The sequence below is a fragment of the Colossoma macropomum genome, unplaced genomic scaffold, assembly GCF_904425465.1.
Source record: "Colossoma macropomum unplaced genomic scaffold, Colossoma_macropomum, whole genome shotgun sequence".
Lineage (NCBI taxonomy): Eukaryota > Metazoa > Chordata > Actinopteri > Characiformes > Serrasalmidae > Colossoma > Colossoma macropomum.
Window position 1 is genome coordinate 6001971 of NW_023494809.1, and position 14306 is coordinate 6016276.

At 41.9% G+C, this 14306-nt stretch overlaps 1 protein-coding gene across 3 annotated transcripts in view; it reads right to left on the minus strand.

The window, feature by feature from the left end:
- Nucleotides 1-14306, minus strand: part of atp2c1 (ATPase secretory pathway Ca2+ transporting 1) — a 71072-nt gene that overhangs the window by 30116 nt on the left and 26650 nt on the right. For all 3 annotated transcript variants that reach the window (XM_036558467.1, XM_036558468.1, XM_036558469.1), the window contains exons 2-6: nucleotides 11817-11921; nucleotides 6055-6171; nucleotides 1719-1808; nucleotides 1604-1639; nucleotides 1234-1295 (exon numbers count right to left, since the gene is read on the minus strand). In XM_036558467.1, the coding sequence (XP_036414360.1) occupies nucleotides 1234-1295; nucleotides 1604-1639; nucleotides 1719-1808; nucleotides 6055-6171; nucleotides 11817-11921 (410 nt within the window). The remainder of the gene's footprint in view (nucleotides 1-1233; nucleotides 1296-1603; nucleotides 1640-1718; nucleotides 1809-6054; nucleotides 6172-11816; nucleotides 11922-14306) is intronic.

Genomic DNA, 14306 nt, shown 5'->3' on the forward strand with positions numbered 1-14306 from the left:
CAGTGTATTATGATCCTTTTCTTCATAACACGCATAAAAAAAAATAAAAAAAAAAAAACTCACTAGTAGTATGCTAATGTATCGATACCTAGCAAAATTTCCTGCTCCACTCTAAATGGTCATAACTGCTGCTCTATTTAAGGTGGAACGGGAAAATTCAAACAAGAATCTGGCGAATATCTGACTTCAGCTTCATATCACTGAAGAATTAGGGGTGGGTAATAGTATATAATTATTATGCCCTCTTTCCTAAATGTGACTAAAGCCCAGCAGTGAGGAGCTGAACTTCACCCTCCTCTGCTGTCACTGCAGACTGGCAGGGTCGCCTACAGAGCAGCGCTGGTAGCTGTTAATGAAGTAATGCTCTTTTTATTTGAGGGTCCCATTTCAGAGGGAAGACTTCAACCACTACCAAGATGACACTCGAAAACAAGTAGTAGGGTTAAAAAATAAGAAATGGGTTTGAGACTTTCAGTGGACAGGCTTTTCTATAAGGACTTTAGTGGAAGTACAAGGTGGGTGTTTCTAATAAAGTGGCCACTGAGTGGAGGTACAAGGTAGGTATAAAGTAGTGGGTAACACCCCTGCCCTCCATGCCACAGGCTAGGTTAGATCCCTTGCCAGGGCAAGCGCCCTACACTATACCAATTAGCATCCTTGGGCAAGACTTCTAACACTACCTTCACCTACCTGTGTAAATCGATCAAACTGTAAATCGCTCTGAATAAGTGTGTCTGCCAAAAGCCATAAACATAACACAAAAGGTAGGTGTTTCTAATAAAGTGGCCAGCAAGTGGAAGTAGGTTTTTCTGAAGTGGGCAAGTGTACGGCTCAAGCACAATCCAAACGTGAGCTAAAAATATCCCTTTTTTGTTTTGAAACCTGATGAAACACTGTGTGAGAGTGTGCTGAGGTCGTTGGGTGTGCGTGTCTGGGCTGAAAGTGGGAGGGCAGGACCGGAGGCTGAGCCACGGCCTGGGTTTGAAGTGCTAATCTGAGGATGTCAATGTTTGAAATGTTTGAAGTGGAAATTACATCCTGTCTCCCTTTCTCTCCATATGTTCTGAAGGTCTTTTATGCTTTTCTGAGGTGCAGGTGAGTCGATTAACGCTCCGAGTATGAAGTTAGATTAGCTGCTCTTATATAAGTGAAAGGCCTGCAGCAAGAGTAAGACAAAATCAGAGTGAAGGATGGAGAGAAAAAAAAAAACATAAATGAAAGACTAGGACTCACCAGTGGCATTCTGGAGGCACCAGCTTCCCCAGCTCCTCCAGAGACTTCTCTGAGCGATATTCCTGACAAGTACAAGACGTAAACAAACAAAACACAAACACAGACCGTGCGTTCACCGTCAAACTGCCTGTGGGCTTAAAGGATTTCAGCTAAATCTCACTGATTTAACTTTATCAGCCCCTCTGACAGGTTTTGGACATTTGAGTGCAGAGGAAAAATATTAAATTATTTAAAAAAGCCTCCAGACCACTACTAATAAAGTCTTAATGAAAAGGCCTATTGTCAAAAAAGCTGAGAGTCTGTGCTTCATGTCAGTAAGACTGCAGCACATTTCTGAATGAAATCAGTCCTGAGAGCGAGGAGGTCTTACCTGCACGAAGGCCACGGTGACGACAATAATAATGGCCTGCAGAAGAGAAGAGATGCTGTTAGTGGGGAGAAAGAGAGAGAGACCTGGAGAAAGAATGAATGGAGGAGAAACTCACCACAGTGATACTGACGGCATCATCAAACTGATGCATCAGCACGCTAATGACAGCAGACGCCAGCAGCAGCATGATGAGAGGATCTTTAAACTAGAGAGAGAGAGAGAGAGAGAGAGAGAGAGAGAGAGAGAGAGAGAGAGAGAGAGAGAGAGAGAGAGAGAGAGAGAGAGGATAAAGCTTTGGCCTTTTGATATGAACAGCAACAGAACAAAACCCTTAAAAGGAAAATATGAAGAAAAACAATGAAATAAACAATGAATTAAAACCAGCAGACATCACTCAGGGCCGATACACAAACTGTCACCGATGCCAGTTTTAAGTAATTAAAGGTTTCAATAACAAAATAAATCAATATAACCAACTTTATATGGTCTCAAATTAAAAAGCCTCCAACAGTTTTTCTTATGCTGTGATTTAATAACTAATTGACAACTTTTAACTGTCAATTAAATCAAAATAAATAATTAAATAAACAATCAAACCCACAAACACAGACTGACATGAAACTCCAGTTCTGTAGCGCTGAGGGGCGGAGCTTTCTTGAACGCTGGATTTGTTAGTTTCTTTTTAAATTGTGAGGTTCTATTATCCATAAAAGTCTGAATGTATTCTATATTATTTATCAAAATATATTTGATGAGTCTTGTTTTATTTTATTAGTTAGCTGGTCACTAATAGTTAAGCATTTAAAAGGTCACTGTTGTCGTTATTCACTTATATTTGTTTTTCTGGGCCTTTCTAATCAAGAAATTTGATATAACTGGACCTTCACAGGTTTTAGTTAGATAGCCCTGCTTTATATCAAAGTATAGATTCAACACATCTGGGCTCTAACAGTGTGTTGTGATTACTTTTAGCCTATTATTTTATTTTTAATTGAATGTATTAACCGCATCATGGCCACCGTGGCTGCAGCGCTGCTTTCTCTCCATTGCCGTTCTCTCTATGAGGCTCTAACTAAAGCCTGCTGGTTGTGGTAACGTCTCAGTGACCCTGACGAAGCACAGCTCGTCCCAAAGCGCTGTACACTGCTGCTCCACTTTTAGCAGCCTGCTGCAGGCCTGTGTAGCACAGCAGACACTGTGGGCAAAGCTGAGCCCTACAGTGACCACAAAACACGCACATATGACCAGAGCGAAGCGTGCAGAACGTTCTACAAACATCCTGTTACAATTCGGCAACAATATTCTGAGAAATAACTCACAAAAACTACCTCGCAGGAGAAGAACAAAGGCACAGAAAGTACAGAGAAACATTAGAGATGCACGAATTACGTTTGTCCATTTTTGTAGATAACAGTACGTCAGTGTCAGAACCCACACACCTCGAGTCCCTTGGGCAGTTATGTTTCAGACCGTCTCTCACTGCGTTGTTTCTTTAGTTGTAATAATCAGATACTTGAAAAGATCCTCTAATCACTCTGGAGTGCGATGGCAAGGCTAATAACTCATTTCTATTTTCACACCAACAGATAATCCACGCAGTCAAACTCCCCACTAGAGGTCTGCATTGCTGCGGGCGACTGGCAGGACCCACCACATCATCTTGTGGTAAAGGGCTAATTTTCAGTGTCATGTGCGGGTGCGGGCAGTTAACCAGGCCAGTGTGGGCGAGAGTAGGACAACACCACGTATGTGCAGAGAAATCCCACAAATTAATCAACAGTCCAAATTTAATGATAGCCTTCACTTAGTAACTGGCATATATAAATCATATCCTACAGCAAAATAATGAACATTAATCAATATATTCTTTCTAGAAGGTCTGAACTAGTTCTGAACAGAATCAGCCAATCATGTGAACAAGTAAATCACGTGAACTGTTGTCTTGTAGGCTACAGAAACTACAGAGTCTTCACAGTCAGATGGTCCCAGCTGTGAAAAGAGCTCTTAATAAAGGAGAATACACGACAATTAAGCTGAATAAAGGCAAGTCTGACCTACTGCGGTCATTTTCAGTCATGACTACATGACTAACGCAGACGTAAACCAGCTATACACAACTGTGGGTGTGAGCAGGACAAACCGCGCAGATTTATTTGAGAGAGGGATGAAATGTTGTTTGGGGGTTGGGGGGGGTGGTATGGGGTCCTGCATAGACCTCTACTCCCCACTTGAAAATTAGCTTCTGATTGCGGAAAAATTGTCGTAAAGGGGGAAAAAAATGCAAACTAGCCTCTAACACTAGAGGCTAGCACTAGACCCTCACAGAGCAGCTACTATTTGTGTGGTGGATCATTCTCAGCACTGCAGTAACACTGACGTGGTGGTGGTGTGTTGGTGTATGTTGCGCTGGTATGAGTGGATCAGACACAGCAGTGCTGCTGGAGTTTTTAAACACTGTCCACTCACTGTCCACTCTATTAGACACTCCTACCTTGTCAGTCCACCTTGTAGATGTAAAGTCAGAGACGATAGCTCATCTGCTGCTGCACAGTTTGTGCTGGTCATCCTCTAGTCCTTCATCAGTGGTCACAGGATGCTGCCCACAGGACGCTGTTGGCTGGATACTTTTGGTTGGTGGACTATTCTCAGTCCAGCAGCGACACTGAGGTGTTTAAAAACTCCAGCAGCACTGCTGTGTCTGATCCACTCAGACCAGCACAACACATACCAACACACTACCCCCACGTCAGTGTTACTGCAGTGCTGAGAATGATCCACCACCCAAATAGTACCTGCTCTGTGAGGGTCCATGGGGGTCCTGACCACTGAAGAACAGGGTAAAAGGGGGCTAACAAAGTATCAGAGAAACAGATGGACTACAGTCTGTAACTGTAGAACTACAAAGTGCACCTATACAGTAAGTGGAGCTGATAAAATGGACAATGAGCATAGAAACAAGGAGGTGGTCATAATGTTATGGCTGATCGCTGTAGGTGTATTAGTCTCTCTAACATTTTGGTAAAAACTGTACACAACGATCCCTGGACTTTCCTTTTACTTGATGACTCTGCAGAATTGCTTTCTACTCATCAAAAAAGGCAGCAGCCAAAAAAGACTATCAAAAATATGGTTTGAATCCTCCATCACAGTGTATCTTATTCAGCTTACTAAATTTTTAATTCTATTTTTCATCGCTTGTACATTGATGCAAGATGTACTCAATTTGCACTACCCTAGTACGATCCTCAACGATTTTTTCTTTTTTTGGGAGGGTGGATTGTGTGTGTGTTAAATCTAGTTGTTATACTGGAGATTTCTGCATCTTTTTGAGTTCACATATAGATATATACATTCTTTGGTGTGTGTGTAAATGTATGTGAATGTTGTTAAAATTACCAAACACATTGTTGGGGAAAATGGCCTGTGTAACTGCAGGTTTTGCTTCAACCAAGTAGGAGCAAACCACATATCTAATAAACTATCAGAAGACCAAGACCAACTGGTTAAACAAGCAGAATCAGGTGTGCGTCTGCTTCACTGGAACCACCACTTTGTGGATAACCCCTGCTTAAGACTCCAGAACATTACTGGAAAGTTGGACTGTGTCATATGTCAGGCTACGTTCACTTTATCAGGTTAGAGTGGCACAAACCAGATTTTTTGCCCTCATGTGACTCAGATCTGATGTTTTCAGAGCTGTGTGGACACAAATCTGATCTTTTCAAATCTGACCTGAGCCACTTTCATATGTGGTTCTAGATCAGATACGTATCCGATCCGTGCCCATGCGAACTTAATGTGACGCTCAGATCTGAATTCATGTGCTTCTTTTCAACTTCGCGTGACCATCATTCAGCGTTACCATGGCAGCAGCGCCGTACAGAATTAAAGCCTGTAAACGGTGGAAAAGCAGCTCATCTCACCTTTTTCTCCTTCGTCTCGCTCTAATAATGAAGCTGAGAGCTGATCAGAGTTAATGATCTTCTCAGCGAAGCTCGTTAGTTTGTGCTGATGATGAACGTGATTCATTCACGTGACGTTACTGAGCAGGATGAGCTCATGAGGGTCATTTCAGGACGCCGGTTCGTCACATTAATGACAGAGTTGAGTCACTTACCTAAACGAGTGTGAACCATCGTGTCAGAGAGATCGGATTTGAGCAATGAGGCGTGTAATGTGGACGTAGCTTTAGTGTCTTAGAGAGTAGCTTTGTCCCCAGTGTGAGTGATGTTTTCTGCAATTTTTTTAACCAAAGGATTATGGGATATGTAAGGCAGTGAAACATCTACGCTGCCTTCAAAAACCAGGCGAACGGAGGAACCTGAGCAGGCAGCATTTTACACAGACGTTAGATTCAGAAAACACTGAGTGCTTTCCTGCCTCAGAGTGCTGTATGTCTCGGACACAGCCGGAGATCACTGCCAGGGTCTTCCTGGACATCTGTGTCTCACCTGAGAGATGTACTTCTTCCAGAGCGGCTCGTCCTCGCTGATGTCAAACTCGTTCCAGCCATGGTAGGCACGGCGACGGCTCACCTCGTCGTGAGAAAGGCCAAACTGCAGGTCGGCCTAATGAAACAGTCGGCAGGGGAGGACAGCAGAGGAGAGGGTGGAGGGAGGGGGCAGAGAGGAGAGCATATTAGAGAATATTACCTCAGAGAAACACAGCTTTCCCAAAATAACGCCTTCTGAATTGTAACCATGACAACTGATACTAACTGCAACCGTTGACAAGGTTTCTGTAGCCGCGGAGACAGATAATAAATCCATTAGCACAGATAAAGCTAATAAATCCATTAGCTCATCTCCATGGATTTTAGAGAAATAATAATGAAGAAAGCAGAATCTCAGAGGAGCAGAGCAAATTCGCCAAATAACATCACTCGGAGAGAACGTTACATTACAGTAGGGGTGCACCATCATACACACAGACACTCAGCCTTAGCTTTCATTTACTTTGGCAGGTATTCAAAGAAGGCAGGAACATGTTGGAATAAAGACAGAATAAATGTTGAATTATCTTTTTAATTTTAAGTCTGAGTGTGGTGCAGAACTGCAGAGAACATGCCAAAAGGATGCAGCTGTACATGGAAATGCTGCAAACTAAAACATAATACATTTGTAAAGCTGTAAATTATTGTTCTGTAGGACAGCTGGTAATATGATAAATAAGAGACACCTTAAAATCATCCTAAAACTAAAAGATAAACCACTAAACATAAACATGCATCGGCAAATCAGTCTAAAACCCAAAGACGGATCACTAAATCAGCCTAAAACCCAAAGATGGATCACTAAAATCAGCCTAAAACACAAAGATGGATCACTAAAAATCAGTCTAAAACACAAAGATGGATCACTAAAACAGTCAAAAACACAAAGATGAACCTCTAAATCAGCCTAAAACACAAAGATGGATCATTAAAATCAGCCTAAAAAGCAAAGATAATCATTTCAAACACAAAATCTGCCTAAACTGTAAAGATAAATTGCTTCATCAGCCAAAATCACAAAAATAAAGCACTTAATCAGCATAAAACTTAGATTATTTACTAAATCAGAGTAAAACACAAAAGGTAAATCAATAAAATCAGTGGGACCATCAGGTACTGAATAGCTGACTAGCTGCATGCCCAATTATAATTTTATAAAATGTTAAATCTTCATTTTATTTTCATAAAAATAGTAAATATTTTCTAGTTACGGTGTTCAGACCCTATTAGTTTAAGAATACGTATGTGTGAATAGTAAAAATGTTTAAAACAGCCATCACTGCTCCAGATCACAGCTCCTGTTATTAAAAATCAGACCCAAGGCGACTGTGTTTCTGTGCGCGGTGTCCTGTTTGATTCTATGGGTCGGGTAATCGTCCTTCCTCCGAGCCTGCCGACTACGCACTGTTTTGACCTGTAGGTCAGACGATGCTGACCACAACATATCGCATAGCAACCGAAGCGGTAGCCTTCACACACTCAGTGTCCTTTACTGTTTGAGTCTAACAAAACAGCTCAGCTTGTCTCCAGACACGACAACAAACCACAGCCTTCAAACAGTAATAAGTGGACGGTGGATCACTGTGTAGAGGAAGAATGAATAACCAGCATCAGTAAAGTGAGAAAATCCAGTGAACTTACAGCACTGCTTCTTCTCCTCTCACCACATTTACACAACTTCTCTTTATCCCTTAGAATTAACTGGCTTTTTGTGTTGCTGTTGCTTGTGTTACAAAGACTGCGTTCACACAGCAGGTAAGAGTGGCCCAAATCTGATCTTCTCACCAAATCCGATCTTCTCACCAAATCCAATTTTTTTGTTTGTCTGTTCAGATTGTCTTTTAAATGTGATCTGTATCATCAGTCTGAACAGATCAGCTCCTAAACTGACCCGCATGCGCAAAAGAACAGAGCGTCGTGCTGCTTCACGGCTCATCCAGAGGTAAACAATCAATTTCCAACGAACGCCAGTCGCTCCCGGAGGATCAGCTTCATCTTCACCAGCATCACAGGAGCCATCATGAAGCTTCACTGACTGACAGCTGGGCTCGTCACTCTGAATGTGTTCGAGCCGTTAAAAAGGGCGCGGTCACTTCTTTGGTTCGCGTCCTCGGATTCTTTAAACTTCGCTTTCAGACTTTTAACTGTTCTTTGACGCTGCAGCCTCGTTCTCCTGCGGCCGCGAACACGGAGGGTTTTGGATGAGTTTCTTCTTATTTTTGGTGCAGAATCATCAGCCTAAATGTTTGAGATCTCAGCAGCAGAAATTCTGACGAATGTTAAGTTGGATTGACATACAAGTTGCATGAACTGCTATCTGGCTGTTCAGACCGAGTCGCATCGCCGCAGATCGGATACGTATCGGATTTCAGTACTACATATGAAAGCAGGAATTTCAGCTAGTTTCCAAATATGGAATGGGTGGTAACCAAAGTAAATGGCATGTTTTGAAACTAACAGTGTTTACATATTACATCAAACTTTAATACTAAAAATAAAAGCATGGAAAATCAGATTTCCCGTTAGCGTCAGGTTGAACTGCTTGTATTTAAATTTAAATAACTGCTCACTATACTGCTCTTTGTATGTGTTCTGTACACTTACTGCAATTTTAATCATCAGATTAAGAAGAAAACTATCCAGATTGTTACCAGCATGAAGTACAAAATCCAGTGTCTGTCATAATGCGGGGGCGTTAGTGGGTGACCTGCACATCTATGACAGCACTGGTAACACTGAACACATTTTGGGCAACATATGCTGCCTTTCAGACATCGTCTTTTTCAGGGACATCCCTGCTTATTTCACCACGACAACAGCAAGAAACATTCTGCAAGTGTTACAACAGCACGGCTGCATAATCAGAGAGTAGGTGCTAGACTGACCTGCCTGCAGTCTGGAACCGTCTCCCTTTGAAAACGTGTGCAAAACACAACAACGAAGGACCTGCATTAATTTCACTAATCGCTGCTTTTTGTTTTAATTAGCGCATAGCCTCACAACTTAGTTTTAGAACCAGGTTTTTAAGAAATGCTTTTACTCTTTCACTGCATAGTGTTGGCATTTGGCAACAATGACATTCTGTTCTATAGAATCTGATATATCTGATCTGCTAGCTTCCTGTTACAGTCTGTACTTATTTTTTTGTACACACATCACAGGGTGAGGTTCAGTGTCTGAAGCCTCCTCAAAAGTGTGTATAACTAATATTTATAGACATAGTCAAGAAAAAAAAGTGTAAACACGACCAGTGTGTAGTTATAACTTCCATTTCAGAACTACAATCCACTCAGGTTTTAAGGATTTTAAATAAAATGCCACAATATAATTGCTGCCTTGTGGCAGCAGGATGTGACAATGGAGCTGCAATCTGCAGTGCACACAATGGAGTAAAAAAACACTCGAACACTGCCATTTCATCATGTTTACAATCGAATATGATATTAATACAATTATTAATTATTAATACAATTTATTCATGCAGCTCCTTCATACTTAAATGGTTGTTATGCACATTTTTTTCATGCCTTCATTCCTGGATGATTTATTCCCACTGCATACATTGCAGATTGCTGCTCCGTTGTTGTATGCTGTTGCCATATGGCAACAAAATGCAAAGTACCTCATTTTTCTTTCCATTTTTTCCTATTTCAGACCTCCTAAACTAAGTCTAGCCAAAATGTTAATACTGCATATAATGAACTGAAATTAACAGCTGCTAGTAACAGCTACTAACAGCAGTTAGTACAGATTACAGATCAGATAATATTCAAGTTATATTCTGACAGCGCAGTAACACTTGCCCAAACTGCAAAAAGTGTCTAACAAACTCAGACAAACAACTACAGCATCTCTCAGAGATTATATCTGCTCGTGACACAACTGATCAGTGGTGAAATATCAGCAGGCCGGCGCAGCAGCCTCGCCACGCTATTTATCAGATCAGTGCACATTATAAAACCCGCACACAGTTCAGGTTACGAGCTCAGGATGTCGAAGTAATTTAGATTTCCTGTTTGGTGACTATGTATTTATCTTTTCACGAAACAATGAAAAAGGGTGGCGACTCAGTAAGACGAGGCCTTAAACCCCTCTGAGAAGTGAATCGCTTAAGACATGTTTAGGTGCAACACATACATCATTTCTACTTATATTCTAAACCAGTATGGCTACAAACAAACAAAGGTTCAGAAACTATGGTGTTGTTTTGATTTAGCACATTATACATTATAGCAAAAGCAGCAATATTTGAAAACGTGCCTGATGTTAGTATGTTCATTTTAATATGTTAATGTGTTAATTTGCTCTACATCTGAGACTTCAGGACTGATGAGTTTAGTCTGATCCACTCAGCTGGGTTTCTTAGCAGCACAGAAACAGCAAACTAAGCCCCAATCCCATTTCACCCCTCGCCCCCACCACTTAGCACTACCCCTGTTTTGTGTGTTCATGTCTAGGTCTAGGGGTAGGGTGTCCTGATTCTTGTTGAGATAGAGGGGGAGGGTGAAGTGTTGGGGCTACATGACCCTCCAAACGGAGATTTTTCAGAGACTCCAAACAGAGAGATATGAGAAAAAAAAAGAAAAAAAAACGACAAGATGGAGAACGAGAGACCAAAGAAACCCACAAACGTGAGAATTTTCTCCGTTAAAAATGACTATAACCACTGTATTATCTTAGTCTAATGTCGTTTCAGTGTATTATGGTCCTTTTCTTCATAACAAGCACAAAAAAAAAATCGCTAGTAGTAGCTGATGTCTCGGTAGCTGGGTAGCTAAATTTCCCTGTTCCACCTTAAATGGTGCAGCAGTTACATTCTGGCGCCTCAGACATCAGAACTGCTGCTCCATTTAAGGTGGAACGGGAAAATTTGAACAAGAAGCTGGGGAATATCTGACTTCGGCTTCGTATCACTGAAGAATTAGGGGTGGGTGATAATAAATAATTGCCCCCTCTTTGAAGTCATATGATGCCCTAAATGTAACTAAAGCCCAGCAGTGAGGAGCTGAACTTTACCCTCCTCTGCTGTCACTGCAGACTGGCAGGGTCGCCTACAGAAGTAATGCTCTTTTTATTTGAGGGTCCCATTTCAGAGAGAAGACTTCAACCATTCGAAAACAAGGGATGGGGTGAAAATATGAAATGGGATCGGGCCTAAAAGCTGTGCTTTATGATGTAACATCATGTGTCAGGGTCTCCCAAGTGGCGTCAGTGGTCCTTTCCTCTCCCCCCACCACTAACAATTAGCTGACATGACAGAATTCCTCCAAGCCTGTTGAGCTGCACAATGAAGCTATATTTACAGTAGTTTGGAAAGATGTGGTGCTGCTAAAGCTATCAAAATTATACTCATTTTTGAACATTACCTCACAAACAAAACTGGAAATATCCCAGATTAAAAACTACAGCTGCAAATTGTTCAACAGTTTTCTTCTAGCTGCACTGACTGACTGAGAAGGCCATGAGTTAATGCATTAGCTAAGAGCTAACACACCAGCCATGATACAACAACACAAGATGATACAATGCACTGTAACACCCCTATTATAGTTATAATAAATAAATAAATAAATAAATAAATAATTAAAGTTTGTGCTGTTCATTTTCCTGTACTGAAAAACAGAAGAGAAGGTCTCTTAAAGCTGCACTATAATCAAATCGAATTGTATAGAGGTGGGAGGTTTATACCCCCCACTGCCCACTCCCTATCACTCTCATTACCTGCAGTGCACACGCGACTTCGTTCACAGGTAGTTCACTGGCTTTTTTTGACGTTAGTACAGGAACCATGGTCTCATCTTCACTCTGGGGTTGACACTCAGCAAGCTGGAAACAAACAAACACAGACAAACGTCAGTCGCCAAGCCTCTCTCTCACTACTTGGCGTCAGCATCCAATCAGAAATGTTCATTAATTATTTTTATACTAATATTCTGTCCTGAAAACACAGATGCAGTGCTATTTTTAAACCGTGTAACAGGGAAAGATCACATGTGCGCTGATGGGTTTTGTCATTTCACAGGCCAAACATGTCACAGCAAACTGCAATACAATATTCTGCCCGGATTTTAGAGACTCAGTCAGCCAGTCAAATATAATCTCTGTGGAAAAAGGAGAACACTAGTGGATTAGCCTATACTGTAACTTCAGAGATAAGCTACACCAAAAAAGATAAAGCCATCATAATCCAATCTTTGCTCATACCCAGGATGCTACTGCACCGCACGGCAGGATTTATAGATCAGCGCTTTAATGTTTTATGGGGTAGAGATGAGCAACCACTTCGTGACAACAGTGAAACTGGAGCAGGCTTGGTCAGATAGGCATATTATTTGGTTATTCAAATAAGCCACATGTAATTCCTGCATTATTCTTGTCTTATCTTACAATATTCCTGCCTTTTATTTGTTTCTTTAAAGCCGCTTAAGATGTTTATATGGTTTTATGTATCAAAAAAACAGTCACAAATCGTTTTTACATGACCATTTCCAGCTTCTCCATCTCTCAGAATTAAACAGGCTTTTTGTTACTGTTCCTAATATATGCAAACGACCTCAACTCTTATAGGCTGCATCATTCAGAAAAAGCAGCCCAGGCTGAAACACTACTTATAAGCTCAGTTTGAATGGGCAGAGCTAAAACTGACCACTTCTTATTACCATAAGCTTAACATGAGCTGCTGCAACAAATAAAATTTAAACTTGTTTATAACAGTATAAATTTAGGCATCTCATTCACACACCATGGACAAAAATACTGGGACACATCTTAATCACTCAGTTCAGGCTTTTCATTCAGTCTCATTGCCACAGGTGTATAAAATCAAGCACCTAGCCATGCAGTCTGCCTTTACACACATTAGTGAAAGAATGGGTCGCTCTAAAGAGCTCACTGAATTCGAGCGTGGTCCTGTAATAAGAGGCCACCGTTGCAACAAGTCAGTCTGTGAAATTTCTTCCCTTCTAATTTTCCACGATCAGCTGTGAGTGGTATTACTGAAAAGTGGAAGTGTTTATGAACCACAGCAGCTCAGCCACGAAGCATCAGACCACGTAAAGGTACAGAGCGGGTCGGCGAGTTCTGAGGAGCTTAGAGCATAAAAGTCACCAACGCTCTGCTGATCAATAACTGCAGAGTTCAAACCTCCTCTGGCATCAACATCAGCACAGAAACTGCACCGGGAGCTTCATGGCAGGGTTTCCATGGCCGAGCAGCTGCATGCAGCCTTATATCACCAAGCACAGTGCCAAGCGTCGGATAGAGTGGAGTAAAGTGCTGCCATTCGTCATTCTGTGAAGTGATGAATCAGCTTCTCTATCTGTCAGTCTGATGGACGAGTCTGGGTCTGGCGAATGCCAGGAGAACGTTACCTGCCTGACTGCACTGTGCCAGCTGTAGAGTTTGGTGGAGGAGGGATGATGATATGGGGCTGTTTTTCAGGGGTTGGTCTAGAACCCTTAGTTCCAGTGAAGGGGAATCAAGACATTTTGGACAATTGTACACTTCCAACTTTGTGGGAACAGTTTGGGGAAGAACCTTTCCTGTTCCAGCATGACTGAGCCCCAGAGCACAAAGCAGCTCCATAAAGGCCTGACTGGGTGAGTTTGGTGTGGAAGAACCTGACTGGCCCTCACAGAGCCCTGACCTCAACCCCATCACACATGGAGATTGTGAGGCAGACCCTCTCGCCCAACATCAGTGTCTGACCTCACAAATGCTCTTCTGACTGAATGAACAGAAACTGTTTTTTCATTCGGACAGTAAATATGGATAAAATGCCCATCAACATCACACACAGACTGACGCCGCTAAACTAGGAAGCAGAAATACAGATACTGCATCAGCCTGAAACTCTACCCTAATCAGCTTAGCCTTACACTTTCACCACTAAAGAGAAGAGCTCCATTAGAAAAGGCCTGAGCTTAAAGGACAAGTTTCTGATGGGAAAGTTCTCCTCCTGCAATCGCAGAACAAAGGAGAAGAAACAGCCCAGAACAGTAATGTAATCAAAACAGCCGCTAAGGCGCTGAGAGCTCCAGTAATGCAGGGAGATTTGATGCAGTTTCACTGAATTCTCTCCTCGACGTTCCTTAATTGAATATGACAAGCACTCGAATTCTGGCACCAGGAGGAGTTAACAGAGCGCTCGAGTGCCCGTGCACACCCACAGCCCACAAAGCAAAGCTCATCACAGTGCACTTTCCAAGTAAA